This window comes from Periplaneta americana, chromosome 13 (assembly GCF_040183065.1).
Source record: "Periplaneta americana isolate PAMFEO1 chromosome 13, P.americana_PAMFEO1_priV1, whole genome shotgun sequence".
NCBI classification, from domain to species: Eukaryota; Metazoa; Arthropoda; class Insecta; order Blattodea; family Blattidae; genus Periplaneta; species Periplaneta americana.
In genome coordinates, this window is record NC_091129.1 from 123,293,767 (window position 1) to 123,307,325 (window position 13,559).

The 13,559-nt window shown below is 34.9% G+C and overlaps 1 protein-coding gene across 2 annotated transcripts in view; it reads right to left on the reverse strand.

The window, feature by feature from the left end:
- Positions 1-534: 534 nt before the first annotated feature.
- Positions 535-13,559, reverse strand: part of LOC138712351 (low density lipoprotein receptor adapter protein 1-like) — a 239,842-nt gene continuing 226,817 nt past the window's right edge. For both annotated transcript variants that reach the window (XM_069844013.1, XM_069844014.1), the window contains exons 3-9: positions 12,517-12,677; positions 10,509-10,621; positions 8,916-9,027; positions 6,164-6,293; positions 3,485-3,603; positions 1,901-1,950; positions 535-827 (exon numbers count right to left, since the gene is read on the reverse strand). In XM_069844013.1, coding sequence (XP_069700114.1) covers positions 683-827; positions 1,901-1,950; positions 3,485-3,603; positions 6,164-6,293; positions 8,916-9,027; positions 10,509-10,621; positions 12,517-12,677 — 830 coding nt within the window. In that variant the 3' untranslated portion in view covers positions 535-682. The remainder of the gene's footprint in view (positions 828-1,900; positions 1,951-3,484; positions 3,604-6,163; positions 6,294-8,915; positions 9,028-10,508; positions 10,622-12,516; positions 12,678-13,559) is intronic.

Below are 13,559 nucleotides of genomic sequence, written 5' to 3' on the forward strand. Positions count from 1 at the left end.
TGCCCAAGTAATGTTTCAATTTTAGTAACAAACAAGGGTGCCAGATATTATAATAAAATTTCTTGGCTTGTTGTTTTAGTAGTGTCTTTAAATTATAGAATTTCAGCTTTCGTTAAAACACTGGAGAGGGGGAGGAACCTAAACTATTTTTTTTGTGGGGAGGGGGTGATTGGGGGGGGGGACACAATTTCTATGGGCGTCTCTGCATCAAGATTTAAAATGGTTTAGGATTTAGATCAATCATCTTATGCAAGCTTATTCTTGCTACCGATACCAGGTTTCTTGTTAATTCCTGTAGATGGCACACCTCAGCGGAATTAATAGAACAAAGAGCTTCAGACCATTTCGGGTTAGAAAAACAAAAAGAGAAGTCCGATGTGAATGGGCAGTAATGTAACTTTTTATTGTGTTTCGGATTTTTAAAAAAAGCATGAAGGAGTTGCATTTGATTACGCCTTATAAAATGGTATTTCCAACTGAGCTGCAATATTTCGAGATTGCACTGGAACATATCTAGACAGAACTAACCCTGTGCACTCACACAGACGACTTGCTTGATGTGTTTACGAGCACACACACACGCACGCACGCACACACACACGCTCTCTGGCAGTTCAGATCTGCACTGTCACTGTTTACTGCCTGCAGCAGGAATGCATGAGGGGCGCAAGGACCCGGGTTGCTAAGACCAGAGCAGACTACCGGAGTGGTTCTCACCCCAGCCACTGGTACTGCTACTATGGCTGTTGCTGCTGGTGAGGATATGCAGATGGTGTTGCGGAGATGTGATCACAGGACTCTGTTTCTGGGTCTGGCTGTTCGATATCCTGCAACGTAAAACTTCTTCTTTATCTATGCTTCACTCAACATTTACGAGATTCTGTACACTATATACTTCCACAAAAATTAATAGAAGCTAATTTTTTGTAAGCTTGAGATATTAGTATGTAGAAAAAGAAAATTAAATATTTCTAAATGACTGCACTCTTTACATATTATTAAAGCATATTTCTCAAATATATGTAGAAAGTCGGTCACATCTCAGCCATAAATCCTTATTTTAAGGTGATGCGTTACTGGAAATAGTCGAATTTTGACAAATTTTATAGTTTTCTTTTTTATTTTCGCGCTAAAAAATGTCCAGTTTTCATGAGGAGTATTTTCGTGAAAATTTTATCTCAATATATTAATTATAAGTATACTTTTATATTATTTGGTAGAAGTTGTATTAATGTACAAGTTATGTGTAACCAAAACTTTAACATATACATCTTGATTACACAACTTTTAACACTGTATCACTTCGGAATATGTAAGCCTATCATATGACTTTCTTGTGTTAAATTCTACCGTACCTATCTGAAGAAGACCAATAATAGGTCGAAACATGTAAACCAGGTACGATAGAATTTAACACAAGAAAGTCATATAATACGTATTCCAACACTTTAAATTTAATTATCTCATAAAATAAATTTTCTACGTTTTCAGCGACAAGTATTCCTTTTATTTCTCAGTGGTTAAAAGCTAGAGTGAAGAAACTTGAAAATTTATGAAACTCAATAACAATCTATCTTAATTATGAACAACGTTTGCTAACAACTCTTGCAAACAGTATTTTTTTCTTTTGTATTTGGAAGCTACTGCTGCTCCTCTGTGCTTTAATAATAACATTTTAACGAACTACAGCTTATGCTAATCACAAATTAGTACTGTCACCTTTTGAAATCAGACACTAGAAACTTAATACAAAAATGTGATGCTTCACCAAATCTCAACATCTAGCAACCCTCAAGATTATAATTTAATGCAGATGCACATTAATTCCTCTGTTTAATTATGTCAGTAGTACTAAATGATTCAGTAATAATCGCATAACAATTAACACTAAGTAACTTACCTTGTAAAACTGCTATTCAAGTTCTCAGTTCTATCGTCATCAAAACAAACCTGCAAGCAAACAATTGATCAGTGATACAATGGTCAAAATTCACCCTACCAATTATTTCTGCGCTTAGTGTTCCTCTAATTTATCTAAATATATTATCATTATTTTATTCATAAAAAATCAGAAAAATATGTCTTAATTTTCTACGTAATTTCGTAATCTAATTATTAATAAAATAAACATATTCCGGCAAATCAGTGAAACAATAAGACGCAAAATAATAAATAGAATAAGCAAAGAAACATCCCTTAAATTTTATGAAGTGATAGCCATTATAACCCTACTTTGCATTTGCGAAAATTATGTTTAGGAAGGACTAATTAAAAATAGAGACAACGTGATTCTGAAGAATAGTAGTGGCTAAAATCTATTGGTCAAGAAAAGAAACTGATATAAAAGACAAAAATTGAACATTGACAACTTAATTGAGCGTTATGCATTTAGAAATTAGAACAACCGAAAAATCTACTTTTCACAAGTGCAAGACACGGACTGGATTATTGAAAATGTTCAGGAATATCGACCACACCAAGATGAAGGCAACAAACAGCGTGTGTTTTGCGTTGCTTCCCATCATGAAATTTAAACTAGGACATAAGAAAGATAAACTCAGAATACATAAATAATGTTTGTTGCAGATGGATGTGAATCATAAAGTCCAATTCAGTCATGTTGACAGTCTTTGAGAAGAAAGTTCTAAGGATGATATTACGGTTAAAAAGTCAACAAGATTTGGAGACCAATGAGAACAATGAACTTAAAAAAAAAGAGAGAAACTGAAATTTTCAAGCAAATAAATATACACAAATTATACTGGAAAAAGCAACGACAAAAGTAAATTACTATTGAATACCATAAAAGATAATGCCAGATAGTAAAATTATTAATAAGAGACAGTGCAGTGCCAACTAGGGGCAAGAAATTGAAGATGATGATGCATGTAGTAGAATGTGAAAGCAATGAAGAATAAGTATGAGTCTTGTAGACATAAAGAGTTGAAAAGTAACAGGGGATTCATCAGATCCTTGTAATTAAATAAAACGTTTATTATGTTGGTTGGATGTTGTGATATTTAAACGTTTAAGAAATTGGTTTTATTTATAAGAACTTTGAATTTAATGATGCGAAATAAATTTAATGTAATTCATGTGTTGCATTATTAATGATTAATTTCCCTTTGTTTATTTATTGAATATATACCATTTATCTATATAGCTATTTACAATTTGAATTACTGTATTTCATTTGATCTGAATTAGTTTGTTGGAGGACCGATACTATTATGGGTCCATGATAAGAGAAATAAGAAATATAATTCATGCAAGAAAATAAGTCATCCAACTAGCAAACACCAAATCAATGCAAGAGTGGATTCGTTGCTAAGCAAGTGACGTCAGAATAGTGTGACATACTAATCCACTGCTGTTGCTAAGCAAGTGACGTCAGTTATTGAAATTTTCATAGTATTTTATTAATTTTGCATTCAAACATAAATGTTTCACCTTAAAAGTATATATGATTATCTCGTTCACTTACCCAGGAGTTTCCGTTCTCGTTCAAAGTCTCTGGTTCTGTGGACAGATCAATTAAGAGGGCCTTGCTGTCACTCATGTTCTGGATATTATCGCTACTCTCCTTCATTTTGTTGTGAAATCCTGTTCAAAAGACAAAAGGAGACCCCATTATATACCGAAGTTATTACACATACACACAATAAGCTCATGTATACTTTTTTTTTTTTTTTTTTTTTGCTAATGGCGGGTACTTGACTTTTTGTCATTCACCCATATGAAAGCCAGTTGTGTAGATCAATTTACCGATGGAGTCGTTGCCCAGGGTGCCATTGGAAGCAGGTCTAATCTACAACCTTGATGAAATGAGATGATGCTGGAGATTTGTTGGGATGCCACAGGGGAACCAGACCCTCCGGAGCCTCCTGTGTTACCTGGACCACCGGTGTGCCCAACACAAGTTATGAATTGGGTGTACACAGGGGATCGAACTCGGATCCACAGGAATATAAGTCCAGCGCTCTGGCCACTAGACCACCATGGCAGCGCTCATGCATGCTATCATTAGTTATTTTACACAGTTTTCCTCTGAGATTTAAATCTTGTTAATATACACTATTTTTAAAGCATTTTTTTTTTTTCACAATGGCGGGTACGATACTTTATTTCAAATTACACCACTCATCCCATGATGCGCCATAATTATATTTTTGTATTTTTAAAGTACAGAGGTTTTTATCTCTGCGAGAAAGCCACTGTTGTTTAGACTTAACTGTCTGGATTTCTGGAAACAATTTTTTAACTGTTTTTTTATTGTCATTAATAGTTTAAAATTAGATTGTAAGAATTTACATTTGATACATCTGAAATCCCCGGGGATGGAGGAAATTTTTAGATTTCGACAGGAAAATTTTCTTCATTCTCTCAATCACTGCACATAATAATATATATTTATGGCTATAAATTTTGTATTATTATTATTATTATTATTATTATTATTATTATTATTATTATTATTATTATTATTATTATTATTATTATTATTATTATACTTGTTGTTTTCCCAATATTCCATTTTTGCACTGCCTTTGGTATTCATTTTTTCTGGGGCATAATAGGGCCTACTGGTATTCGGCTTCCATAGCATTTTACATTTCTATGGGGCGCACCATTAACCAAAGAGCTAATGTGTCGGCTTTCCACACTCCTAACCAAGGTTTGAATCTCGGCTGCCCCAACTGGACTTTGTGGTGGACAGTGCTTGATGGTAGGTTTTTGCGAGGTATTCCCGTTTCCCCTATGGCATTCCACCATTGATCCATTAATCATCATCAAACTGTAATGCATACTGGCAGCTAAAAGAACTACAGTTTCTGTGCATCGTCCACACATGAGGTTGCTTGGGTGAATGACGGAAGTCAAGTCATTAGATAAAAAAAAAAATTATGACGAGTGAGGAACTGCTCACTGCATCAACCCCCAACCTGGAGGACGGTACAGGAAGGAACAGAAAAGGAATTGAAATGGATATTGCTGAAGCAATAACTCCTACTAATTTATTAGAAATTGATTTAGCATAGCATATTCAAATAGGAAATATAATTCTGGTTGGATATGTACTTGGTTGGGATCACAATGTATAATTTATCAATGGAGAAATTCGAGTTCCAGATGAAGATGCAGATGAATGTATTTTTATTGCTGTAATCGTCTTTATTGTTGATTTTTATGCTCTCTTTCTTACAAACTGGTACCTATTCACATCATTAATTGCAGAACTGACTCAAATAATGATACATTGTAATTATGTAGACATTTTCTCACAATATGACAAATACTATATTTAGTAGTGCGGATCATTGAAAAATTGGCATAAATTATTCCAAATCCAGTAGTTTCACTACAGAATGGTGGAATATATATGATAAGAACTTTCTTGTGTTAAATTTTAACGTACCAACATGTTTCGACTTATTTTGGGTCATCTTCAGAAGATGACCCAAAATAGGTTAAATTTTAACGTATCAACATGTTTCGACCTATTTTAGGTCATCTTCAGAAGATGACCCAAAATAGGTCATCTTCAGAAGATGACCCAAAATAGGTCGAAACATGTTGGTACGTTAAAATTTAACACAAGAGAGTTCTTATCATACATATTCCGAAGTGATACAGTGTTAAAAGTTGTATAATCAAGATGTATAAAATGGAGTTTGGAATGATGCATGTGATTTAAAGCTTTGGTACAAAATAACTTACGACATACCGGTACCTGAATCATAGCATCCCACCATCTTATCTGTTTCAAAAACAGTAACACAATTCTGTACATGTAGGTATCTGTATCACAATTACAAAGCTATCTGGACCGTCTCTTTTTATTCATTGCCCATTGACAGAAGTGGTGGGTTCCATACAATGTAATATAACGGAGATTAGATAAATGACACGTGATTAAATGTGTAGACCTACTCTCGTAATCTATGCAACTTACACACTTCAAATTTTAGAATGATAATGAATAATGCATTCACATTGTACGGTACCATATATTAAAAGACGGGATTCCATTAACCAGTTTTTCGTTAATTTCGTCAAAATATGAAATTATATTGCAAGCAGCTTGAAAATGCTTCTTGCATACTTCATTTGACGAGGATGTAACCACGCTGCTGTGTCTCACTTGAACACACGTCTTAATTACCTGAAATTTTCTTGGTTTCATGACATGGCCTGAATTCTTGACTTCTAAGACGGGAGTTCTCTTGAGACAATTGCCAGAGTTCGTAGGCTGTGTTGAAGGATTGTGCCACTGTCAGGGTGACTGCTTGTGCCTGTCAAACATAACACCAATCAGGATAATCCACTGAACGCAATAATTCTGCATAAAAAATCTGATTAGCTCACAAGGAAATAATCTACTGATAAGTATAATATCAATATGTGGAATATTTTTTCTTATAAAATTCTGAGAGGAGTTTCTCAAGAGATGATATCGGTACTGATATTGCAATTCTTCACAAGTACAGTAAAAACGCAATTAGTCTCTATCTTTAGTTTCATCTTTAATTAAACTTATTATTTTTAATCGTCGTCATCATCTCCATCCTTAACATTATCCTTTATTTTTTTTTTTTATTATGTACAGTAGTGGCAAAAAAAAACCGGACCGACCCTTGTAGCAGATTTCAGAGCCTTGCTCACTCCAGAGCACGATAGACTGGTAATTAAGACTTCCGTGGTTCGAATCCTGCCTGGGAAGGAAGCTTTTTTTTTGTTCCTTATTCAAATTTATTCCCAATACTTTTCGATTGCTGGTAAAATTCATGTTCTGGGAATAATAAGTTAATTAAGTGGTAAAATATCGCTGGAATCGAAAAGTATTGAGAATAAATTTGAATAAGGAACAAAATAAAAAGTTTCCTTCCCAGGCAGTATTCGAACCACGAAAGTCTTAGTTACCATTCTATCGTGCTCTGGAGTGAATAAGGCTCTGAAATCAGCTACAAGGGTCGGTCTGGTTTTTTTTTTGCCACTACTGTACATACCCAGAAACAAAATTTGGGCCATCTGAATTTTCCAAGTTCCAGTTATAACATACTGTGCATGCTCAGTGCCCAAATTTTGTTTCTGAGCCTGTACATTCACAATTTGTGACCCATCCCTGATTTTGTGGTGAGTCTAGTACAGACCCAGAAACTAAATTTGGGCTACCTGGCACTGAGCATGCGCAGTATGTTACAACAGGAAATGGAAAATTCAGGTGAACCAAATTCTGTTTCTGCGTCTATACAAGGTCTAACTCTCTACCTGAGTCAACACAAATATACGATAAAACAAGAAACTCGTAACGATACCCGTTACCTCAAAATAAGTATTTCTTATTTTTAGAGTGGTTGGTTCCCAATGCTTCTAGATAACTACGTCATATTGAAATCCTAATAGCCTGTCACTGCTGGCTTCCATTTCTGAGTTTGGAGCACCTGTAGGGCTAAGCCTAAATTCATTACTCCAATGATAGGAATGATATGTGTTAAAGAGGATAATGATAATGGTGGTAAATTTTGCGTGGGCAATAAACGACAGATAAATTTTACTTCGAAACTTCTCATTCACGGACATGATTCACCATAAGTCATAAACCTACAACATGGGACTCCCGGTTTATTTCTCTTTCAGAGGAAGCTTTGCTAAAAATTAACTTTTAAATCCCAAAATTGCCAAGAAACGCTTGACTGCTTACTTGGTAGTTATCAGTGGCTCCAGATATGATCAACTTCTAAGCCCTCTCTGAAATTATTCTAACTTGACAGAACTGAATTCCATTTCCGAGCTTACTTACTTACAAATGGCTTTTAGAAAACCTGAAGGTTCATTGTCTCCCTCATATAAGCCCATGATAGGTCTGAAAAAGATTAATCCAGTTCCTACATAGCATCATATCCAACCTTCCTCAAATACATTTAAAATTATCCTCCCATCTACGTCTCAGTCTCCCCAAAGGTCTTTTTCTTCTCAGATCTTCCAACTAACACTCTATATGCATTTCTGGATTCGTCCATTGGCTCTGCCCATCCCAAATGTCTGGATTATGTTAGGTGAAGAATACAATGCATGCAGTTCTGTGTTCTCCATTCTCCTGTAACTTCATCCCTCTTAGCCCCAAATATTTTCCTAAGCACTTTATTCTCGAACATCCTTAACCTCTACTTCTCTCTCAAGGTGAGAGTCCAAGTTTCACAGCCATTGTATCTTTCCAATCTTTTTGACATTTCAGGACAAATATAACTCAACACAGGACACACTATTAAAATCCAGAACAATCCTGGGAAATCCAGTAAGTTTGGCAACCCTGGAGATAGCCAAGGCATTTTGTAAGAGCGAGCTAATGAAAATTTATTTCCAGAAGGATCCTTAATGTCCCTTAATGTCAGGACCTGGAGATACTAGGCGAAGAGGAAGGCCAAAATTCCGGTAGAGAGATGGGGTGGACATGGTGGTGTTGACAATTGGATGAAACTGGTGAAGAATCGGGAAAATTGAGGGAAAAGATTTCAGAAAGTCAGGGGCCACACTGGGTTGTAGAACTTGTGATGGTGATGATAATAATAATGATTAATGATGATGATTATGAAAAATGGAGAATATGATTATGATTAGCAGAGCTGTATTTCGTTCTGATAAGAAATGGCTGGCAGACTTTGACTGGAGTCTTCTCATTCAGAAACAGAGCATTTTCAAATGCCATAAATCTACAACACGGGGCTCCAAACGCTATTCCTTTACTGACAGAAATCATGCAAAGTAGTTTTATTATCCAGAGACTTTGGTCTGTTTGCACTTGAGAACATGGGGTATAAAGGCGAATGTAGTAGCCATTCAGACAGCATGGACGATTACAATGTTGTTACACGTGAAAAACACTTTTGTTTGTATCTGTTCCCACTTCAACTCACCATTTTCCTCTTAGGGCACAGAAACGCATGACACTCCATTGTCTCGTTGCTGTTAGTTGCAATGAAAGCAAACACGTGGTCGTGCGCAGCATCAGCTGAGCAGTAAGAAATCCTGCAAGCAGGGGGTTAAAGTTGTTAGCTTAAGCTTTCATATAATATATCATCCTCTTACTTAATTTTAAATTTTCTTCCAATTGCGTCTACATATTGTACAACTCTGTATCTTATTTTAAAACCACCACCATATCACGTTCAAGAGTTAACTGAAAGTTTAACGAATTACAATTATTACAAATAGCTTTTAGGAAACCCAGAGGTTCATTGCCGCCCTCATACAAGCCCGCCATTGGTCCCTATCCTGAACAAAATTAATTCAGTCCCTACCATCATACCCCACCTTCCTCAAATCTATTTTAATATTATTCTCCCATCTATGCTTTGGCCTCTCCAAAGGTCTTTCAACTAACACTCTATATGTATTTTTTCTGGATTCATCCATATGTGCTACATGCCCTGCCCATCTCAAACGTCTGGATTAAATGCTCCTAATTGTGTTAGGTGAAGAATACAATGCGTGCAGTTCTACGTTGTGCAACTTTCTCCGTTCTCCTGTAACTTCATCCCTCTTAAATATTTTCCTCAGCACCTTATTCTCGAAGACTTTTAACCTCTGTCTCTCTCTCTCAAACTGAGAGTCAAAGTTTCACAACCATACAGAACAACTGGTAAAACCAATTAGAATATTAGTACAAAATCACCTTGCCCAATAGACATCATACTAGAAAGATGAATGCTAGAAATTCCACAAAACATACTATAAAATACAAATCTAATGGAAGATTAAACAATGTAGGTAGGATTTTAGAGACGAAATGAATCCTCAGCAGGCCACTTTAGCACAATACCTGGTACACGTTGCTTGTGACAGTAGTGATGAAGGCAATAATGAGGGTGTATGATGATAGTGTTAGTAATTATGGTGGCAGTAGTTAATCTTGGTAGCAATGGCAGTAGTGATGGAGTCGATTCTTTTTTTTTTACTTGGTTATTGGTTATTGGTGTATCAACTACGAAGTTATTTAGTGTCGATGGAATTGGTGATAGCGAGATGATATTTGGCGAGATGAAGCGAGGATTCGCCATAGATTACCTGACATTTGCGTTATGGTTGGGGAAAACCTCGAAAAATCCCAACCAGGTAATCAGCCCAAGCGGGAAACGAACCCGTGCCCGAACGCAACTTTGGAGTTGATTCTGGTAGTGTGGTTCTGATGATAATGATGGAGATGGCGGAAGTGGTAGTGGTGGTTGTCATGATGGTGGTGATAATAGTAGTTGTGGTAGTAGCAGTGATGTTTATGATAATAATGGTACTGCTGCTGATACTGATAATGATGTGGTGGTGGTGGTGGTAGTAGTGGTAGTGGTGGTGGTGGTAACAACGACGATGTATTTTAATAGTGATGTAGAAGCAGTGATGATAATGACTGGTTCTGGTGTTGGTGGCAGTACAGATGGTAATTACTGATGGTAATGGTGTGATGAAGGCGATTAACGATAGTTTTAAGGATTTAGGAATCACGTCTGGCTCACCTGTAAATGGAAACTTCGAGGTGAATGTCTTCTGTACCCAGATCCACCACTTTTATACCGTGGAGATTCACTGATAGAGCTACTCTCTGCAGCTTCTTGCCACTGGCTTTGGCCTGAAATTGAAGTGAGAATTATAAATATGAAGGACGTAAACAATCTCCTTTTATCAAATATTATGATTCATAATAGTTTATTATTCACATTATTGAGACCCATCAACATTTTACATAGGTACCGTTTATTTAGTATTTAGTTCTTTTTCAGTCCATCATCCAATATGGCATTATTGCGTGGGGTGAAACTTATATAATTTCTTTAAATTCTCTAAAGTTTTTTACAAATAGGATCATCAAAATATGCCTAAAAATCTATTGATATCCTTCTAAACTCATTTATTTCGAGATGAGTAGCCGTAGCTTTCCGTAAAAATAAAGTAAAAAAATATGTAAATTAAAGTACTTAATTTAAAATTGTCAACCTTTTCAGAACTCAAAAAAAAAAAAAAAAGAAAAAAAAAAAAAAAGTAAATTAAAGTGCTTAATTTAAAATTATGAACCTTTTCAGAACTGCCTAGGTTCCCGAAAAAAATAAAGTAGAAAAAATATGTCAATTAAAGTACTTTATTTAAAATTATGAACCTTTTCAGAACTGCCTAGATTCCCGAAAAAAATAAAGTAGAAAAAAATATGTCAATTACAGTACTTAATTTAAAATTATGAACTTTTACAGAACTGCCTAGGTTCCCGAAAAAAATGAAGTAGAAAAAATATGTCAATTAAAGTACTCAATTTAAAATTATGAACCTTTTCAGAACTGCCGTGGTTCCCGAAAAAAATAAAGTAGAAAAAATATGTCAATTAAAGTACTCAATTTAAAATTATGAACCTTTACAGAACTGCCTAGGTTCCCGAAAAAAATAAAGTAGAAAAAATATGTCAATTAAAGTACTCAATTTAAAATTATGAACCTTTACAGAACTGCCTAGGTTCCCGAAAAAAAATAAAGTAGAAAAATATGTCAATTAAAGTACTCAATTTAAAATTACGAACCTTTTCAGAACTGCCTAGGTTCCCGAAAAAAATAAAGTAGAAAAAATATGTCAATTAAAGTACTCAATTTAAAATTATGAACCTTTACAGAACTGCCTAGGTTCCCGAAAAAAAATAAAGTAGAAAAAATATGTCAATTAAAGTACTCAATTTAAAATTATGAACCTTTTCAGAACTGCCTAGGTTCCCGTAAAAAATTAAGTAGAAAAAATATGTCAATTAAAGTACTTAATTTAAAATTATGAATCTTTCAGAACTGCGTAGCTTCCGGAAAAAAAGAAAAAATTACATGTCAATTAAAGTAGCCTACTTAATTTAAAATTGTCAACCTTATCAGAACTGCATAGCTTCTCGAAAAAAAAAAAAGTAAAAAAAATGTGTAAATTAAAGTACTTAATTTAAAATTATGAACCTTTTCTGAACTGCATAGCTTCCCGAAAAAAATAAAGTAGAGTAAATATTTCAATTAAAGAACTTAATTTAAAATTATGAACCTTTTCAGAACTGCGTAGCTTCCCGAAAAAAATAAAGTAGAAAACATACTTCAATTAAAGTACTTAATTTAAAATTATGAATCTTTTCAGAACTGCGTAGCTTCCCGAAAAAAATAAAGTAGAAAAAAATATTTCAATCAAAGTACTTAATTTAAAATTATGAACTTTCAGAACTGCGTAGCTTCCCGAAAAAAAATAAAGTAAAAAATATATCAATTAAAGTACCTAATTTGAAATTATGAAACTTTTCTGAACTGCGTTTTTACGAACTTTCTTATTTTGGCGCATAGTAAATGATTTCACTCACATGTCAGTATGTACTGTATGCCTTCTGAATGGTAGTTAAACTATAATCTTTAATATTATTAGTAACGTCATAAAAGAACTGAGTTGTAAGACGTATAATGAAGAACGTGTTATCTTCGTTGGCACTCATGTTACAGCTTGTATTGGCATTTTCCTTACCATAGTGATAATGGTTTTGATAGCCTCGGCTGTGGCTTCCTCATTGCTGGGGGTCTCCACCAGCGTGCTTCCCAAGTATTTCACCATGAACGTGACGCCATCTGTGGGCAGTTCTGGCTCGCAGTCCTTTGTGCTCGCGAGAGCCCACTCTTCACACAGTTCTGGAACCAACAAACAATCGCAATTACATAACGTCATCAGCAATTTACTTCTGTGGTTAAGTTGGTGTATACGAGTACAAAAAGCTGTGTCAAAATCTTCAAATACTGTACTTACAGATAGTCCTCGCTATACGCGTGTTCAGTATTCGCGGGTGCGAAGATTCTCGCGAAATAAGTGTACCGGTAACCTATTTTTTGCCATTGACAAGCACCTCGCAGCTATTCTCGACAATGAGCAGCAGATAAGAAAAAAAAAGTGTTCCCTTTACATATGTCCTTTACTTTACTTACAAGGAAGTACCTGCATAGAATTGGAATATATCAGTCCCCTAACTGCCCATTGTGCAATTCAAACCAAGAAATGGATTCGGAACACCTCAAAATCTGTGCTTCAGTGGCTGACCATGATAATATCTTTGAAAAATATTGGAGTGCAAGAGGTCAAATGACTTTATTGTCAAACGCCTGGCATTAGAAAACAACAACAACAACAACAACAACAACAACAACAACAACAACAACAACAACAACAACAACAACTTACAAGGAAGTGCGCGAACCGTAAGAGCTAGATTATGATGAAAATTGCAGAAATGTCTAAATTTCGGTTGCTGATTAACGTAGTGATAGTCACTTGTTTCGCTTTTTAGTAGTTTGGTCAATATAACGCTTTGAAAATCGCAATCTTGTACCACGATTGCACGCATCCTTCATTGAATTTTAATAATAATAATAATAATAATAATAATAATAATAATAATAATAATAATAATAATAATGTGTCTCTAAGAGAACTGCACGGGCGATAGAAAGAAACTGCTGATGTTTTTAGTTGGTTATTTAAGGACGCTGTATCAACTACTAGGTTATTTTAGTGTCCAA